Raw genomic sequence first — 20,271 nt, 5'->3', positions numbered from 1 at the left:
CTGGGTTCCTTATTTAGCTAGAAACCAGGGCTGGGGTTTGTTTGCTGCATGGAAATGGATACACACACACACATGTGCACACATACTGATTTTTCTCCAAGCAGATAAACAACTCTGTTGGACACCTCCAAGGGAGCTGTGTTTCACCAGGATAAACAACTCTTACCTCCCTTTGCTCCCTTAAAAATCATTTGTGCAATGCCCAAGAGGGCTTTGGGAAAGCTTCTCCTACAAAGATAGACTCAGCAGTGCACTGGTGACTTGAGTTCTGGAAGAACTGCCAGAAGATGCCAAGACATGGGCAGGATGAGGTGTACGGCCATGCACCTGTACACCTGTGCACATCCACCTCTCTGCACATACATCTGCCCACATCTGTTTCTTCCCTATGTACCCACATGCAAGTCTCGGCTCCAGCCACATACCTGTGTGTGCTGGCATTTGTTTGTAGGCACACATGCCTGTCAGTGCACACCCACAAACTCTCAACTCACATCCTCACCCCCACACCAGTGCCCTCACACACCCATGTACCCGTACACACACACCCTTCCATGCAGACACATGCCTGTGCACACCTGCACACACTTTCCATCTCATCTCTAGGACACCCTGACATCTCCTTTATATTCTGGCTTGCAAGGAATATGCGAACAGGTGAGGAGCCTGTGCTGTCCCCAGGCCTGTGGGTGTGTGTCACAAGGGTTCAAGTCCTGGGCAAGCATTCATCTGGGGTCTGACCCTCAGCCCCAAGTATCTGAGCAAACATGAGGGAGCTAGCAGGTATGTCCTGGCATTAAACTGTGGAGAGCCTGGCATCCTTCCTGGTTGGACCATGGACCTCTGGGGTCCTGTGGCATAAGGATCACGGACGAGCAGGTCAGCAGGTCAGGGATAAAGCAGGGGCACGGGAGCCCAGCCCCGTGCCAAATCGTTGCTGGGGACCAGCGATGAGGGCCGTAGCCTCACTGCATTCTACGTAGCAGCTCTGCACGCAAACCGCATAGCCTAAGCCCACACTTACTATCGCTCCCCACGCAGATCTGTCACCGGGTGGTTTTTTCCAGCCTAGTCTGTTCCGACAGCTTGATTTCCGCGAAGGAGCGTGGGGCTCCCTGGGAAACGTTGCCCGGGGCCGACAGCCCCGCGCGGACCGGCAGCATCCCCTCCGACAGCGGCGGCCGCTCGTCGCTCCACCTCCCCCCGTGGCCGCCAGCACAACCGGCCCCGACGGCGCCGAGCCCTGCGGGGAGGCGCGTTAAATGCCCGTGCCCGGACCCCCGCACCGGGATCTTGGAGATGCCCCCGCTCCGCCCGGTGCCCGTCAGTCCTTCGGAGCTGTACGCTCCCGACGGCGGCGGGTCCGCGGCGCCCCGACGGCACTGGGGAGGGGGACCAGCGGAGAGGGGCGGGCGTGGGGTGCTGGGCAGGGCGCTGCCCCTACCCGCGGCGGCAGCGGCGGCACGCCCGGCCCTGCCCGCGCCTCGCGGGCGGCGGGGCGTAGCAGGGGGAGTGCCGGCCGCCCGGGCGCGGAGCCGCCGGACACCGCCGCATAAAAGCCGCGGCCGCGCTGCGCTGCGCTTCCTCGGCTCGGTCCGGCGCGGCTTGGTCCGGCGCGGAGCCGCTCCGACGGCCACATGACAGCCGAGAACCGGCTGCCGCCGGGCCCCCCGCCGCCGCCCCCGCCGCTGAAGGCGGACGCGGTGCCGCCGGGAGAGGAGGCGGCGGGGGCGGGGGCGCGGGGCGGGCGGCGGCGCCGCAAGCGTCCGGCGGAGCGGGGCAAGCCGCCGTACAGCTACATTGCCCTCATCGCCATGGCCATCGGGCAGGCGCCCGAGCGGCGACTGACGCTCGGCGGCATCTACCGCTTCATCACCGAGCGCTTCCCCTTCTACCGCGACAGCCCCCGCAAGTGGCAGAACAGCATCCGCCACAACCTCACCCTCAATGACTGCTTTGTCAAGGTGCCACGGGAGCCCGGCCGCCCCGGAAAGGGCAACTACTGGACGCTGGACCCTCACGCCCGCGACATGTTCGAGAGCGGGTCATTCCTCCGCCGCAGAAAACGCTTCAAGCGCAGCGACCTCTCCACCTACCCGGCCTTCCTCGCCGAGCGCCCCGCCGCTCCCTGCCGCCTCGTCCCGCTGCCCGCCCCGCCGCCCCCCGCCGACCTGCCCCCGGCACCCGCCGCCGCCTCCTGCGCCTTCGCCGCCACCTTCCCCGCGCAGGGCTGCGCCTCCGCCGCCCTGCCCCACGCCTACGCCCCGCTGCCCGCCGCCCCCGGGCCCTATGCGCCCTCGGGCCACGGGCCGCTGTACGCGCCGTCGGGGCGCATCGTGCTGCCCGCCTCTTCGCCCGGCCCCGCTGCGCTCTACGGCCGCCGCTCCCCCCCGCGCCCTATCCGCCGCTGCCGCAAGCCTACGGCGCCGGAGGGCAGCTGGGCGCCGCCGAGCCCGCACCACGGCACGGCACCTACCCTGGAGGCCCCGACAGGTTCGTCCAGGCGCTCTGACCCATCCCGGAGAGGCCTGACAGCGCGGACCGGAGCCCGGGAGAGGGCGGACTGTGGGGGTCGCCCGGCACCGCTGTTCCCGGGGCCGCCCGGGAAGATGCTGAAGAACCTTAGGCTGCACCTCTGCATTCTCCCATCTGCCCGGGCTTCCTGGCAAGCAGTGTCGCAGTCAGCCCTGGGGACCTGGGGTGTCCTACCCAGCCCTGTCTGCTCTCGGCAGAAAAGTCCTGGGGACTCCCAAGTGCCTGGATGGGGCAAACAGTCTATTCCTCTTCTGCAGCCTTTCCTGGGGCAGGTGCTCAAAGCTTCCTGCCAGGCTCCCACCTTCCCGGCACACCCAACTGGGCCCCTTCTGGTCTACCCAGGAAGATTTCACGTTTAAATGTCTCTCTGCTGTTGATTTTTTTTTTTAGAGAATTAAATGTTTGTTGGTGAGGTGAAGGAGGGAGGCAGGAGGAAGCATTCCCTGGCCTCATGCAGGCAAAGCTGCAAAAGCAGATTGCATGGCACTAGTGTGGTGGCATGTCCCTGATGGCTATTGCTTTAGCCCCAGGCTTCACACCAGCAGTGTGACCAAGGCTGGAGAAGGTTTGGATGCCAGGGCTGCAGGAAAACGCATCAAGTCACATCCTTCCAGTGTTGTGCTCTGTGCTTCAGGGGTGGGAACCGTGGTGGGATTGGAACTACAAAAACTTCTACCATGAGCATGCCCAGCCCCTGGAAGAGGGACACAGGGAGGCTGTGGGACCTCTGCCCTTGGAGGTCTTTCCAACTTGATTGGACGGAGCCTGATCTGCCTCTGAAGTTGTAGCCAATGTTGAATTTGGACCTGTTTTGAGTGGAGACCTGATCCTGAGGTCTGTGGAGGTACTTACAGCCTAAATTACTTTGATCCTGAGGTCAGCTCAGCTCTGTCTATAGCCTAGAAAAATTGGCTTATATAGGAGAAAACTATTTTCTGGAACACAAGAGGCACATAGTGCCTTTTCATCTTCAGTTGCTCCACTTTCAAGCTTTCCTAGGGTGGAAAAGAGACTAGAGAAAGATATGGAGAGGGAACAACTAATAGGAATGTCTGTGAGAGGCAAAGGCTTGAAACTCAGACATACCCCTCCCAGCAGATCCCACCACCCTGGAAAGGGCCTGGAGCAGTAGTGGGTACCCAGGGCTCTGCTTGGGGCTGTAGATGTAGAGGGAACTGACACAGCCCTGCTCCCAGATCTTCTTATACAGCTCCTTTTTCACGTGGAGGTGGGGAACCTGTGTATCCAGGGCCAGGAGGAGGTTGGTGAGAAGATCCTGCAGTGTCGTGGAGCCTTGTATGGAGAGAGGGAGTGAGAAAGTGCAGCCAGAGCCTCAACAGGAGCTTTGGAAGAACAGACAGGGTGCACATAGACCAGAGTCTCTCTCACCGGAGAAGGGTGTAGATCATAGTATAACTCAGGTTGGAAAAGATCTTGGGAAGTTTCTCTTCCAATCTGGTACCCAAATCAGGGTCAGCTATGACTCAGACCAGTAGGCTCAGCCCTATGTAGTCGAGTCTTCATCATCTCCAAGAATGGAGACGGCACAGTCTCTTTGGGCAACCTGGCTGTCCTCGTGGGGGAGGAGTTTCTCCTTGTACCCTCCATTTAGCACTTCTCTACCCTCATTTCGTGTCTACTGTCTCTTGTCCTAATGCTGTGCTTTGCTGCAAAGAGTTTTTGATCCCATGAAGACACCAGTACCTTCTGCTCCACAGAGTATTTTTCTGATGAGGTCCTCAGCAGGATGAAATTTGTGTAGAGGCAGCTTCCTTGCTTTCTCTGGGTCCTACGGTCCACATATCCAGGTGGGACATGAGAGAGGAGATGGAGTGGAGCAGAAAGGTGGTTGGGTGTTCTCAGTGTTCTCACAGCACAGCTTGGTGTGGAGAAGAGTAAAGCCATCTGCAGCAGCTGGGCAGGAGAAGTTGTATGTCTGCCTTCCCCTGGGCTGTGAAGTCGGAGATGAGTTTTGGATTCAAGGGTTCAGAGTGCACGGGGATGGCGTGTGGTGAGCCACCTCTTGGGCTGGGAGGCTGAGACTGGCCTGAGAGCACTGCCCCATGTCCGTGTAGACCTGTCTGTGGCACCGCAGGAAGCTGCTGTCCATACAGAGCTCGAGAGGCTGCACTGCCACCAGTGGGGGGCGGGCACAGACAGCAAGTGTAAGCACCACTCAGCTCTTCGGTGTGCTGAGGTCAGTCAGATTTCTCCTTTCCTATCCTTTCGGAAGAGTTGTGTTGTATCTTCCTTGTTCTTCCTGGTCCCAGCACATCCAGAAGCTGCTACCATCCTGGAGAGAGCAGAGTTCTGTCTGCAGCCTGGCTGGCTGAGCCAGGGGCAGATTTCCTCAGCAGCTGTGCTAAAACCTCTCCCAACTCTTCTTTCACCATCTGGAAGAGGATCTGTACACCTAGCTGTGCCAGCTGTTAGTATTTTTGATAGCTTCTGGCTCTGCTTTCCTTGCCTGCAAGGACTGGACTGTGTCACTTTGACAAGCCATGCCAGCCTCTTGCTCATTTGGGGGTAGCTGGGAGAAGAGCTGTCCTACCTTTTAATGCTTTCTTTCCTTCCTGTGGAAGCAGTTGTCAGTGTGGACCAGATAATTTTCACTGAATCATAGAATATGCTGAGTTGGAAGAGAGTCATCAGGATCATCAAGCCCAGCTCCTGTCCCTGCACAGAACACCCCAAGAATCACACCATGTGCCTGAGAGTATTGTCCAAATGCTTCTTGAACTCTGTCAGGCTTGGTGCTTGCTCCCTGGGGAGCCTTTTCCAGTGCTCAGCTACCCTCTGGGGTGATACCCAGCCTAAACGTCCCTTCATGCCTCCACGAATCTTGGCACTGGTCACGAGAGTGAAGAGCCTAGATGTCTTCTGGCCCTTGTTCCTCTGGTTTTGTTCTCTGCTTCAGCCCTCGTGCTAGTCTAGGGTTCAGTCTAAAAAAAGGTCACTAGTGATGATAGAGGTTTTGTGGAAGATGCTTCTGATAGCATCTGTAGGCAGTTCAGGGAACAAAACTTAATGTCTGGAGGACACACCTGATAGATCTTGGTGACTCAGAATGCACAGATTGGGTAGGTGCAGTTGTATGTTGTTTGCAGAGAAGGTCTAGACGCTTGTTCTTGTTTCTCTCCAGAGCTTTTATACCTACAAACTAGAGAAACTGGGCATATCTAGAAGGTAATTTTTTTGCAGCAGGTACAGTGATGAGCTTGCTGCATCAAGAATGTGAGATATGGTCAAAAACCACCTAAACGTCCGTCACAAACAGCTGGAAACTCTGAGCAGAACTGTGAAGAGCTACTGTGACCATTCAAGGGACTCTAGGTCTGTGTGAGGTCTGCATTTTGAGGTTTTTGAGGCAAAACCAGACAAAGCTATACCTGCCCTTTGCTAGTACTGGCAGTGCTCCAACCTCCTGCTTGCAGCAGGCCTGAAAATTCCGGTGATCCCTTCCCACCAGCACTGCTGTGGTTTTGGCTGTTCCAACCTCTCTGAGCTGTCGTGTAGGCTCAGATGCCAAGGGTGTGCTGAATATGGGTGGCTCTGTCTAGGCTGTGCCTTATGGTGGTGAGATGTGCTGCCCATGTGTGACATGGGACTGCCTGACCGCTGACAGAGGAAGATACACTTGTTGTGTCCTTGGGGAGCCATGGGGTTGGGTCTCTCTGTGAGGATATGGGGATATGCCAAGGGGATATGTTAGACAATTGGATCTCAATGTACGTTTGTGCCATGGGGATATGTTAAACATTTGGATCTCAATGTATTTTTGGCTGGCATGTTGCTTGTAATTCTCAGGCACCACCAAGAATAAGAAAAAACATTTGATTTCTGTAAGTTTTATTGTAAATACCTGAGAGCCTTCCTTTTAGCAAAGTTAGTCTAAGTTTCAAACTACTCTTTTGATTTCTATGAGAAGAGTCCAATAAATCTGGATCGTAAACCTGTAGGAAACTCTTTTAACTGTAAGCACTGATGAGAAGAGAGAGGGGCCTTGAAAGTGCTCATTCCTCAAAGGATGGAGCCTCTCAGTTCCTGTTCTGCCTGAGTTCTGGTATAATCAGGCCCTGAGCAGACTTTGAGAAAGAAGTGGACTGGACAGCCTAGGAGAATATTATATTCTGTATTGGAGATTTTTTTTTGTTTTTACTCTTCTACTTCACTTGAAATGGAAATAAATCTTTGTCTTGTTTATAATGAAGTGTCTCTTGAGTTCATCCTTTCAAGCCTTCCCTGTACTCCTGAGACTGGGAGAGATACAGAGCAAGATGCATGACATGTGCTGCTCGTTGCTTTTCACCCTGTCTGTCTTACCTTGGCTTTTTTTGGTCTCCTGGGTTGCTAAAGACATCAGAGGGAAGGAGGAGGGATGGGTCAGCAAGGCCAGGCCAGAGGTGGAATATCAAACTTCTGCAACCCCTTGAGTCACCAGTCTGCTCTGAGGGTCTCCTGACAGGCCATGCACACCCCAGACATCACTGCACAAAGCTCCATCCCAGCCATGTGTCTCTGCTAGGAAAAGGGACAGGTAGGGAAGGCTACTACCTGTGAGAGGAACAGAAGCTCAAGGATGGGCAAGGGGACCGTGTTTGGCATGAATTACTCCCTGACTGCTGCAAAATGGAGCTGGGCCAGCTAGAGGAGGTGTTACCACTGCAAACATTATGTTGCCTGTCCTGTGGCAGCAGCACCAGAAATGCTTGGTCTTGCCTCCTACACCCCAGGCCGATTAGTTTTTTTGGCTGCAGAGATGGAGTTCCCGCAGCCGCAGGCTGACACTCTGTTCACCTTATGCAACAGCAACATCTGTGGGAACAATTCATCAAGCAATAACCATAGCTAGTGGGGGGTGTAACAGGCCTTGAGGGGCAACTCCACACCTCAGGATGATGAGCTGGCTTGCACGTGGGTAAGATGATGGCAGATGTTGCCCCTTCTCCTGCTGAGAGGGTGGTGACTGGCTTCCTGAGCCTGTTTGAGGGATAGTGAATTCTGCAGCTGCTGCCCTGAAAACAGCCCAAGCTGCCTGGAGGGCTATAAATGAGATGGGAACAGGTAGTTTAATCTGCCAAGTTACCAAAGAGCAGATAGGAAAGTCTTCTTCGATAGCTTTGGGACTCCCAAGTATGATTTGTCTGCCTTTGAGAGTGACAAGAAGTGGATCAAATCTATGAGAAAGAGTAGGTGGGGGAGGCAGCTGCCATTTGGCCAGGAGGGAGTAACTTGGAAGGAGTCCAGAGCTTTGTGAGTTGTAACTGGAGAGCAGTCTATGTAGCTGGAGCTGGGCTTTAGCTGTATCCGTTACCTAGAGCAGCAGTGCCAGTGATCAGAGAGGGCATCCCACTCATGCAGCATCTGGATGTGAACTAACATGAGCAGAGGAAGGCTGATGGGGGTCTGACTTTACAGAGTATGAGAGTACAGCGGCAAGTGTTAGCACAAAGAACAGCTTTACACACCTGTCTTGGTGTAATCCTGAAGCCCTGATTCATTGGAAGCCTTCTCTAGACAGCAGAGCTGATTTCTTAACTCAGTCCAATTGGAATTTATGTCTTCTCCATGTCCAAGGTCAAGAAGTCAAGGAGGGAGATGGTGGCATCTGCTATACCTGGAAGCTGGTGTTATTTTTGGGAGTTACTTTTGGGTGTGGTGCACTCATCCAACCCCTCTTTATGTGGGCAGACATGGGGGAGGGAGGCCCAACTCAGGGCTGCCAGACTGAACTCTCACCACTTCTGCAGCGTTTGAACACAGGGTGCAGCTGGCCAATGTGAAGTACCCTGGCCACACTGCTTGGGCTAAGACGAAAAGAGGCTGCATCCTAGCCTCTTCTGATGATAGGAAGTCCACAGGGCCGTTGTACACTCAGGGCCCTATGTCTGGCTGAAAATGGCCATGGAGGAAGCAGGAATAATTGCTGTGGGCTGGCTCAGAGGAGCTTACTGAGCTCACTGCTATCTCTTCTCTGATGCCAGGAAGCTAAGATTCACTAGCCATTTAAGAATTTGCAAGCTATTTTCTGGATGTGAACTGTACAAAGAGATCCTAATTGATTAAGGAACAGCTTCTGACCCTTTTTGTTCAATGCCAGCACCAGAGTTCTTAGTCTGATCACTGAGACACAGCCTGCTTGATGCATGAACCACTCTGAGTCAATTATCCCTGTGGCTAGCCGTTGCAAGGAGACCATCTGCATCTCACGTTGACCTCTTCCATTTGGGAAAAGGTGCTCATGAATCCAGGCTGTCCCCTCCTGAGGTTAACAAACTATGTCCTAGGCCTCATATCACTTCTACAGCCATACATTTTAGCACATAGCCTGTCATCAGGCTCACTGGAGTGCTGGCCCTAGAACTGGCCAATTAAATACTGGCTTCCCTGGCCACCCTTCATGTGTCCTCAGATTTATGGCTGCAAGAATAGTGGGGGAGGAAGACTTACAGGGTATCAGCATTGTGATGTCTTCAACAGGCAGAGGAGGTTTCCTTCTCTTCATGAGGAGGCACATTATACTGATGGTGTTGATTTTTTTCCTTCTCTGTCTTTGGGTACACTTGAATTTATTTCTGTATGTGTATTCTTTTTCAGTGGGTCCCAAATAGTTTTAGTGGTTTGGGTTTTTTTTTGTTTTTTTGCTCTCCTTGTTTTCTCTAAAATTGCCTTTACTTGAGTAAATGTGGGCTTGCATTTCTGCAGCAATGAGTGACTGACCACTGCAATAGATTTGGACCTTGGAGTTACAGACAATTCAAGCCACACAGAATAAATGCCTAAGTGACAAGTGCCACCCTGTCACGGTGTGAGAGGCTGTGCTTGGGTATTATTGTTGATGTTGGTGGCTTTTTCAAAGAGGAAGCAGAGGATGATTCAGGGCTTTGAACTTTATGCAAGAAACATTTGTTTTAAAAAAAAAAAAGTTTTCCTTCTTGGATAATTTCTTTTCTCTTTTGTTTTCATGAAGGTTTTCTCCACCCTTCCCTTCTAGAGAAAAGGCAAAAGAAAAGCCCTCTTGAAGCAACCAGGGAAAATGGTTTCATGCCTTCCAACTTCAGTGAATATAAGATATAGTACTCTCTGCCACAACAGGAACTCAAATCCAGGAAGACCTTAGGCGGTTGGGGAGACCTCAGAGCAACCTTTCACTACCTAAAGGAGGCCTACAGGGAAACTGGAGAGGGACTTTTGACAAGAGCCATGTGCTAGGATGAAGGGGCAACGACTTCAGAGTGAAGGAAGGTAGTTTTAGATCAGGTATTGGAAGAAATTCCTGTGAGGGTGGTGAGGCACAGGCACAGGTTGCGTACAGAAGCTTTGGATGCCCCATCCCTGGAAGTGTTCAAAGCCAGGCTGGACGGGTCTCTGAACAATGCGGTCTGGGGAAGAAAGACAGGACCTTTTCCGGTCCTTTCCAACCCGAGCTATTGGGTGCTGCCGCTAGGGAGCACTGCCGGCCGCGCTGGCCGGAGCGGGTCGCTGCGGACGGAGGCTCCTCCTGTCCCCGGGCGCAGCGCCGAGCTCCAAAGGCGCACACGGGAGTTGCGCCTTCAGCCCGCGATCCGAGTTCGGACAAGCAAGCAGCCCTGTCCAGGGGCATGTGATGAATACTGCACCCAAGCTCCGATTTAGTGCTTTCTTGAGTTCCCAGGGTCTGTAGAGGAGAGAGTTGATAAAAGCGTCGTTATTAAGGCTGCGAAGTTCAGATCACGCTGTTTACCACACAAGCTCTATCCTGGTTTCTTTGTATTTTCTGGGTCCTGTCAGTGAAAACCTCAGGCTGCCCGAAGGAGACACAGGCACAGTTCATGCTCAACACCCCAAGCCTATCTGGATGGACTGAATTTCAGCCGGTGGCCATTCCCCCTGCCTTATGTGAGCCCACACCAGGAATACTGGATCCAGTTAGGGTAACCCAGAGCAAGAAAGTCATTCTTATATTGGAGCTCAGCTGAGATATCAAGGCAGGGAGCTGTGCATAGGACAGGCTGAAGGAATCAGGGCTGTTCTCAGGGAGAGTAGGTGAGCAAGGAGTCTAACTTGCAGTCTGAAAGAGGGTTACAGAGAAGATGGGGCTGGAGTCTTCTCTGAAGTGCACCAAGACAAGAGAAAGAGGCAAGGAACTAAAGCTGTGCTGAGGGAAAGACTGGTGGGACATAAAGGAAAAACATTCTTTCCTTAAAAGTGGGGCAGCCCTTGGATGGGAACAAGAGAGGGACGATCTCACGTCTTGCAGAAGGTGAACACTTGATTGGAGAAAGCCCAAAGCAGTCTGGTGAGACTTAGCCATGCTCTGAGCAGGGGATGGATTCAAGATCTCCAGAAATCTCTCCTCTCTTAACTTTTTCTACAGTTGTATGATTTCCGGTGAAACAGGAGAGTCAAGCCAGGTGGTGGAGCACTGATGAGCCCAGCTGGACACACAGCTCCAGTCTGTGGCAGCCCTGGCAGCATTACAGAGGTATTTATTTAAATGGTGAACACAGGATGGGAAGGAGCAGAGCTAACAAGCTCTGAGCAGGAAGTGGTGGCCAAAGAGGGAGTGGGTGTTTGCCATCTCCAGGATTTACTGCTTAAAGTCAATATTAGTAAATTAATCAGCAAATTTTTCTTATCTCTGCAAGACCGGGCACTTATGGGGTGGAATGGTTTTCACTGACTTGCAGTGGCCTCTGGCTCTAAGTTGCCTGCGCACTTCTTTCTGCTGAGGCTTAGCTACCACCACTTCTGCTAAGGACGGGAAGATCTTTCTGGTTCAAAACATCACCCATGAGCAACAGCCTGCCATAGATCACCCCTGACTTTCAGCAAATGTGGGGGACCCTGTATAATAGTAATTTGAGAAGTGGGAAGCCAGGGTGCACAAACCAAACACCTTCCCTTCTCCCATAGAGCTGGAAGCATGTTTCCTGAAAGAATATTGAAAGGTAATTGGCATGGACCGCAGAGAGTCTGGTTCTCCAGCATATGATGTTAGGTTTCCTCTCCTTAGCTGTCATGTCATGGCTGTCAGCCCTCAGGATGGCTTCCTGTGCTCTGCAGAATGGGGGGACAGGACCTGAGGCCCTGAGAAAAGTTCACAGGAACGTGTTCAGTCCAGCCCAGTTGACATTAACCAATATCCCACTGAATCCCACCAGTGAGGAGACAACCACAGTGGTTGTGTCCATTGTGTACCACAAAATGCCTAGGTCTGCATGCCTCAGGGAGCAGGTCAGAGCATCCTGGAGGAGCCTCAGGCAGCCCTATCACCTCACAGCACAGCAAGGATCACTGTGTCAGGCACTTACCTGGCTCCCTGTGCTGGCCCCATAGCTTAGAAGCTGTTTCCCTGCACCTGTATCCTGCTCTTTGCCAGTAAGAAGGCTGCAGTCAGTTAAAGGTCTCTGACTTCCCCTTCATGTCAGACTCAGACCATGGTTGTCATCCCAGAGGGTGAAAATTTACTTTATTGGACTCTCTGTCGAGCCCTGGGTAAAGACATCCGTCTTGGGCTCAGGAAGGAGGGAAGAGAGGGAGAAGGTGATTTGTTGCACCTGCAAAACAGCAGCCTCCCTATCCTAGATACAGCTGCCCTTGCCGGCCTGTCCCCAGCTCCATTCAGGCAGCTACCTCAGGGATACACGTGGACCACCATGCATCCAGCTTCACACCTGAACCCCATCTGTATAAGCAAGAGCTCTGTTATCTGTCCTCTCAACAGAGAAGGAAGCAGTGCATGGTGAGTTAAAGTGTTGATTAGGAGGGCTTTATCTTTCCCTTGTTTAGTTTGCGATAGGATTTGTTTGCAGACACACCTTCCTTACTGTCTGGCAAAGAAGACACTTAGAGTAAGAGCATCTTTAAGAGAGAGTGTGTGGTACCTGGGATGTCTCCAGGACTTCCTAGCCACCAAAGGCATTTCCACAGAGATGGACAGAGGTGCTTGCTCTGGTTCCTGCACATCTCTGCCTGCAGGGAGCCCCCCCAGCCCTTTTAGTGCAAGGATTAGCACTGCTCCCCATGTGTGTTTCAAGAGTGAGTGTTACCGCATGTTTGTGAACACCTCACTCTGCCAGGCCCTCACCACCTCCTATAGTTCCAGTTCACACTGGACAAGGTGGAAAGTGGTTGTTTTGTGCCCTCCTTGACTGATGTGAGCTGTAAGATCAGTCTAAAGCCCCCCCAGAAGTTTCTTCTCCCCAAAATCTAAAGGACTCTGGAAGCCAGGCGAGTGTAAATGTCTGCAGATGTGGAGTGGGCAGCATGGCTGATTCCCCCTCACGGTCAGCACTACAGAGGACTGGAGAGCTGGGAAGGGCCGCTGGCTCTTGCTGGTCTCTGCTATGGCACATGTGGGGCTCCACCAGGTGGAAGGGTCTCCTGGCCTGGCTGGCAGCAGCCACAGCCCAGCCTTTCTGCATCATGGTGTGGGCACCACACCTGCAGGCAGGCTCCTGCACACATGTTGTGATGATGCTCAACCATAACATGACCACCAGGCCAGTGCAGCCTCAGCTGCCTTTCCCCAGTGCCTTGGTCTAGGAGCAAACTGCCCAGATAGAGGCTCCTTCCATGCTGCAGGGCTTCCACGAGGCCCTTGTGTTGTACCTTAGATTTTTGGGGCAATGGGGTGAGGTTTGGGTGGTTCATGGCAGAAGCTGAGAGATCTTGTTCAACTGCTGCCGGTATCAGTGACTCAAGGGGAGAGCAAAACCTTGTGTTAACTGATCCGTCTGTGGAGACCAAAACAGTGTCAGGATCCCTGTGTAGGGAACCCCATCCCTCCAGGAGCTGCCCATGGGGAATGGGCTGCATTTGCTTTGGTGTGCTGCTGCTGAATGCTTTCTGCTTTGACACCCACCAGGTGCTTTAGAGATTCTGGCAGTGTTATCTGTAGAGGTCACCCCAGGATTTCAGCGTGAGCTGAAAGAGCTGGCAAGCACTTGCCCCTCATGTGACACTCCTGGGACCAAAGCAGGGGTGGGATGTCAAGGGTGTCCATTCTGTCACTGGAGAGACTTTTACTGGTGTCACCAGTTAGATGTCACACATGCTGTGACACAGAGCCTGGAGGGCTCTGGGACAGCAGCAGAAACATGTCCAGAGCCAAAAAAAATCCCCCAAATTAAGGCTGCCCCCAGGGCCCAGTCAGCCTTGTGCTCTGGGAGACAGGTGCTTGGGAAGTCAGATAATGACAATATGACCTCCACTCCTCCTCAAGAGGAGAAGGATTCTCTGTGTCAGGATATTACAGGAGTGTAAGAGAGCCACTTCCCTTGCTACGCACAGGAACAAGGACCACAAGGTCTAAAATGTGGAGAGACAGAGACAGGGTGCTCCATTACCTCCTGGCTTTGGGAGAAATCCTGTGTGAAGACTGGGGAGCCAGGAACACATTGACAGTGCAGAGTGTCTCCTGTCTGCCCCAAATGGCATTTTCCTGACAAAAGTGTATAATTCAGCCAAGTTTCAGCCCAATGCACTCAGTTGTTTTCAACCATCTTTTGTTTGTCTTACAAGGTCAGAGGGAAGCTGCCCAGAAACTAAAAACAAAAGATATTTCCAGCTTTAGGAAAGCAAGATGTTTATTGCAAAGGAAAACAGGCTGTGAGAAAAACTTTCAGACTAAAAATAATAGTGCAAAGGGTGTTGGAGCTTATAGGGTGCAGTAAAAAGCCCAAGCTGGACTGCTCCAGCCAGCTGAAACTCACAGTGGGTGTCAGCTTTACAATGCCACTCACATTTATACAACTAAGGAATTACTTTTAGAAACACAGATGGATGCTGGACTGTACTCTTGAACTGTAGTGTGGCAGAGCACTGTGAAGTCTTCCATGGACCCAAATAAAACAGCCTGTTTGCAGAGAGAGCAGGTGGCTCATAAGCCACAGGCAATGCCCTAGGGGCTGCCTCTCTAACCTGGAAGAAGCATAGAAAAGCAGAGTGACAAGGAGGGTGTAGGCTTTATGACTCCCAAGAAAGCAGCTGCTCAAAATCACTGTGCCATACTTATCAAGTTTTTGAGGCAGGAGTCAAAATAAAAAAAATATCCCCAATCAATCAGAAAGTTAATACAGAACATGTATGTTGAATTCGTTATCCTGGTGGTCATTTTCCAGAGGAGTATTCAACTCTTCTAGTATATCTGCATCTGCTGGTTTCAGCACATCCTCTTCACCTATAAGGCATGTAAGAGACAGATCATTTCATACTGGGGGGCTCTCATGCATTACCCCTCTGTCCCGTGTTAAAGCCCCCGTGGCCAGTCTCCTGCAATTGCCTGGAGAAGCTGTTAGGTAGCCCTGAGTGGATTTCCTGCTTTTCAAGAGCAGTCCCAGCTGTGGAGGGGAGTTGGAGAAGGCAAAGCACTGCTGGGTTTAAAGCCAGAGGCAATAACCCCAACCCTGGTGGTTGCCCATTTCAAGACTTCAGGGCTGGAAGCTGGACTGGTGTGATGTGCCCCAGTCAGCCCCAGAGCCCAGGACACAGAATGGCTGTTTTCCATGGCATGAGGGCACCACGTGTCTTGCAGCAACAGGCCTTTTCTTCCCCACTGCACAGACATTGCTGGAAATGCAGTAGTTGAGCATCAGAGGACTCTCACCTCCTCTGAAGCAGATCCCAAGGTTTCCTGGTTTTGAAGCAACCTGCATGTTTGACCCACTGACTGCTAAAGTGAATGTGCTCTACTCTTCCCATGCCAGATCTGGGAGCAACTCCTGCTGCAGTAGCTGTAAATAGATTTTCTGAGCCCAGACACCAGCCTGCCATTCAGATCAGCTTAGCGCCTTCCATGCCTCAGTCCTGGCAGGTTTTGAAGGTGTGGTTCCCTGCAGACACCACCCCTTGCCCCAGTGCCCATTTTGCTCTCCCACCAGCCCAGTGTCAGTCCTGAAACTAGATGGACTGTGGACAGAGCATGTCTGGACTTTGGCTCCCCAGCCAGCTCTGACCTCAAAAAACCACATCTCTCCACAGAGATGAGATCTTCACAGAGCTATCCCTCTGCACTAATATGGCTCTTGGCAGAGCCACAGAAGTGTTCTTAGGACAAGGAGTTATTAAAGACCAGGTCCACAACCCCATCCCAGTGACTGTACTGATAATAGTGGACTTGTTATCACTCCCCTTGACTTGGAGAGGGCTGTCTGTCCCCACAGTCCCACCATCCCCCCACCCTTTCTCAGCTACCCAGGTTTTGTGGGGTAGGGGCCCATGCCAGGGAGATGCTGTGGGATCATTGTCGATGAGGTGGGCACCCTTGGCTGACAGTCCTCGAGAGGCAGCATGGCACTGCCCCCCGAGCCACCACGGGGCCAGCAGCTCTGTGGCAACTCACCAGCAGGGTCCAAGCTCCTGGATGGCAGCTCCCCATCCATTGCCACCGCTTGCATCCCACTGACCATGTTCGGGATGGTCAGCATAGGTGGCTGCTGTTGATACACTGGTTCAGGCAGTGCTGGCTCAGAGGGCACTGGCTCAGCCTTCTCCTGTGTGTCAGGCTGGGCGTCCACTGCTGGCTCTGACTCCAGGACAGCCTTGACCACTGTCTGACGGCCCCGTCCTCTTTTGGCTCTCCTGGCTCTCCTTTGCTGTTTGCTCTTATAATCTCTGCCAGGGGATTTCACAGGGATGATTACTTGGGAATAGGACAAAGGACTTTCCCGTCTGCCCTAAGGCTGCTTTTCTGGGTCCGCTGCACCCGTGGGCAGGAGCTTGGGCAACAAGCCCTCAGCTCCACCCTATGGTTGAAATTTGCTTGCTACACCCCCCCATCCATCTCTGCCCCCCAGTGCCTGCACAGACCTTGAGCAGCTACTGGCTGCAGGTCACCTTTCCCACTGAAGACTGATGGCTCTGTCCTTGGGTGAAAGACGGAGGGGCTGGGCCATGCCTGGGCTCAGGTTAAGTGCATCACAAAAGCAATTTGACAGAAAAAGCAAGCTTTACCTCAGAACCCACTGAGCTGAATCCTTCTCCAGGGCTTCCGCCTTTCTTTTCCTGAGCAACTCCCGGTCTCTCAAGCGACGGGTTATGATGACATCTACAAGGATAAAGCGAGTGCTAACATGACATTCTGGTCAAGGGACAATCTGATCCCTCCCTGCCTGATGCTAGAGCACTGATGCAAGAGGCCATGGGGTTTTTTTGTCACAAAGAGGGTCTTGATATGAAATTACTTGAGGGCTGTACTTCCAGCGAAGCCTCAGTGGGTAGGATTTGATGACACAGCACCCAACACTCCCAGGCTCCTAGCCTGACAATTACTCTACATTTCCACTTGCTGTTCCATGGGGGGACCCATGTCCAACCTACTCCGACCTGATGCCTTTGGTCAGACATCAGTACAGCCCGCAAGACAATTCTTCATGTTTGCTCCATTGCTACCCCTTTTCCCAGATAGCTGGAACTGGCCACTGCTAAAATTAAGATGTTTATCTAGCAACCAAGGAGAAAGCCTTGACCTGTAGAACAGACAGTCCTTCAACAAAAGGAACAGCTCTGTAGGGGCAAGAATGAGCCAGAGGGCACAGCCTTACCCTACAAAGTTGCTCATGTGCATTAGGCTGAGACTTTGTGGGGGGATGGTGATCCAACCAGAGACCAAGACAGGGCTCATACACACTTCTGGGGATGAGAAGATTGGTCCCAAACACCACAAAAACAGCCTCAAGCTGGTCTGAAGCTGTGAGGAAGACCATGGCAGGGCTGAAGAAAGACTAAGTGATGTGAGAAAGCTCCAACGCTGGCTTTATTATTTGGCCAGGATGTGCAGGTTGCCTACAGCCACCAGCAGAGAGGAGCACTCCCCAGATCCCAGTCACCCTCTGACATGCCTTCCTTGGCCAGGTTAAGCAGAGCCCATTTCACTGGTTGCAAAGGGCCACAAATGCCTTCCTCAGGCAAAGACCAGCCTGGCAAATGGTCTGAACTTCACTTCTCTATGTCTTTGTCCTAAAAGACAGCAATCCCTGATGATTTCTAGCTTAGACTCTAAGCTGTGATAATAAAAATTTCTCAAATCAAGCAGCATGAGACCCAATCCTGAGAGACAAAGGGTATTGTTCAGGAGCAACACTACTGCCCTGAGGCCTTGAGGGAGAGGGAATTCTTCCCAAATGTACACTGAAGAGATCACAAAAGAACTGATTTTCATAGTTTCAACAAAACCCACACAATGGAAAAGCAAAACTATGATCTGCTCCTTCCACATGTAATCAGATCCAGCTCCTTTCACAGAAAGCCTCAGCTTACACTAAAGTAGTGAAATCAGTGAAAAATTGTCATTTTGTTGTACCCTTGATCAGATGGGAGAAGTGTCAAGGTGAGAAAAACTTCTGAGGCTGAGCTCGGATTATAGCTCTTTTATCCCAGGTGTTTATTAAGTGCAAGAAAAATTGTAGTCCAGGACAGGACAATGCAAAACTGACAGCAGGAGCCAGTCTCTACCCAAAGTAGACTTTTGTACAAGACACTTGTGATAATTAATAATAATGTTACAGAAATTTAGCTTGGAAAGCATTTGTGTTGGTCTATGTTCCAATGTCCTCATCAAAGCAGAGTCAACTTTAAAATTACATCAGACTGCCCAGGACCCTGTCCAGGGAAGTTGAGAATAACTCCAGGACAAATGGGAGGTTGTTCCCTGACATGAAACGGTAACAGAGACAGTAAGGCTCAGCCAGCAGGAGATGACTCTGCCATCCACATAGAAAAAGGCAGTAAACTCCCTGGGAAGATGAGGTTACAAGTTGCAGTAGCAGGATCTGCCCAGGGCTTCAGTTCAGCTACTGAAGTACATTACCCCTTGCACATCCTGTCTGCAGCCAAGGTAATTTTGTTTTCCTTTCAAAATGTCTTGTGAGCTGTAAGAGCAATTTTAGCTGCTTGCAATCAGTCTCCTTCCCAGTCCATTCTAAGAAAACACCCCTCATTTGCTTCTAACTGGTCCGAGAAAGCACTCCCACAACAGCTCCAAAGCTGTCTGTCACCTGCCAGCACTAAACAGGAAAGACCACAGTAAGACATATGCATCCTGATGAAAAAATATTTACTAGAGGACACAAAGAAACAGAAATGAAAAGAAAAATTTTAAATTATAAAAACAATGAGACAGTACTGCCAGTCTGCAGACAATCTACTGATGCTCTCTGAAGGACTTTAGTTGAAAAACCTTTATATGTGCTTCTGCCTTTGTGATCTGAAGTATAACATGTAAAAAGACAGATGTATTCGCAGTTAAATGTGCATCCTCCACCCCCAAACATAAACTAGTAGTTATTAATTTCTTTTTAAGAAACACTGGTAAAAAAAATCATTCTCTCCTCTCTCCGAAAACTCAAGTTAGGAATGTTCTCATCATTACCTGGCACAGCATACTCCTCACAGGCTGCAGAGGGTGGCAGGGAAGAGTCCGAAGAAGCATGGTCTTTGCCTAAACTCTCCATTGCTCTTTGCAGTTTTAATTAGAAAGCAGCTTAGTTCCCTGGAAACAGCATCTGAAGATACTGGTGCAGCATAATGAGAGCTTGAAAAAAATGCAGACTGCCCGCCCCAAACCTCTTATCTGGCCAGGCCACTAGGAGGGTAATAATATTCTCCTTATCAGAGTGCAAAGGTGTACGAGTCTCTGTCCAGGATCTACTGTGTGGATTGAAAAACATGTTAGTGCTTTTATACTGTAAATAATTCCACTTCAGATAGGAAATTTACACTCACAGCTGCTAAACTGTGACTCAAAATCTCTCCTTTGCAGTGGACAGAAGCTGCATGGCAGGGCAGGATTCGGCACTGCCTCACTGCTGCTTTCCAGAGTGAGATGCAGGGACGTGTTGTTAGTCCTTAAGGACCCCTTGAGAGGTCTGAAATGGGACATATGCTGCCTGAAGGTGTTTGCATAGGATCCTAGCAGTGCTGGTGGGAAGGGACATCCTCCAGCTTCCCTCATGGCAGGACTGGCTGCTGTGTTGTCATATTCTTTGGAAAACTCTAAGGACGGAGACTGCCAAAGTCATGTTACCTGTCCAAGAGCTGCACCACTTTCCTGGGATCCCGACAGAATAATAAATCCATACCAGCCTATCTGTGCATGTTGAGGACTTCCCAATGATTCTTTGGTCCAGTCCCTGGTGGATCAGGACTATGAACAAAGCACTTCACTCGTGCAGCAGGCTGGCAATGGGCAGCCCCAGTAAAACCAGTGGGAAGACCCAGCCGTTCTGGTTGCTCCCATAGGATGACTTCCTTTAGTGGCTGTTCCTAGCTGCTGATGGCCCCTTGCAGCTCCAGCCCTGCCCAGCCTGCAGACTCATGCAGCCTCCGCAGGACCATCTGTGGGGCTGGTGTTGCTGCAAAGGGGAAGCTGCTGCTTGGTACAATGGCTTTGATGCCGAGAGCCTGTTCCTTGCTCTGTGGGAATGGCCAGGGCCCTAGATCAGTGCATATGGGATGAGGGAGTAATCTTGGCCTCTCCTGAAAACTGCCTTCATAGTTTCTTATGCCAGAATAGCACAGAAAAGCTCAAGCTTATATTGTGTATAACAACTCTGATGGACCAGAGACATCTCTTCAGCCAGTTTCTAGTGCACTCAGCTGCTACCAGCACTTTTCTCCATGAGACACTCAACTGCTTATGCACTGGTGAGGTGCTAGTGCCCCTAATCCCTTCCCTCCCTGCCCCCCATGAATTCAAAAGTGGTTCAAAGGTTGGTAGAAGAACTTGACAATGTGTCTACCCCCAGGTCCTCCGGG

General features: G+C 51.7%; 2 protein-coding genes across 2 annotated transcripts; one reads left to right on the top strand and one right to left on the bottom strand.

The window, feature by feature from the left end:
- The first annotated feature begins 1,637 nt into the window (after window positions 1-1,637).
- FOXE1 (forkhead box E1) lies at window positions 1,638-5,222 on the top strand. The gene is given in 2 exon segments (XM_039567763.1): window positions 1,638-2,387; window positions 2,390-5,222. Coding segments are annotated over 2 exon segments (873 nt in total). The 3' UTR covers window positions 2,513-5,222.
- An 8,857-nt stretch (window positions 5,223-14,079) lies between these two features.
- Window positions 14,080-19,051, bottom strand: HEMGN (hemogen). Its single transcript, XM_010400104.4, has 4 exons — window positions 18,887-19,051; window positions 16,471-16,564; window positions 15,860-16,131; window positions 14,080-14,698 (listed from the first exon to the last, which is right to left on the bottom strand). Exons 1-4 carry the CDS (start codon window positions 18,966-18,968, stop codon window positions 14,589-14,591), a joined length of 558 nt encoding a protein of 185 aa, XP_010398406.1. The 5' UTR covers window positions 18,969-19,051; the 3' UTR covers window positions 14,080-14,588.
- Window positions 19,052-20,271: the final 1,220 nt, after the last annotated feature.

Source organism: Corvus cornix, chromosome Z (assembly GCF_000738735.6).
Source record: "Corvus cornix cornix isolate S_Up_H32 chromosome Z, ASM73873v5, whole genome shotgun sequence".
In the NCBI taxonomy this organism is placed as follows: Eukaryota; Metazoa; Chordata; class Aves; order Passeriformes; family Corvidae; genus Corvus; species Corvus cornix.
This window is presented reverse-complemented; position numbering and strand designations above follow the sequence as displayed.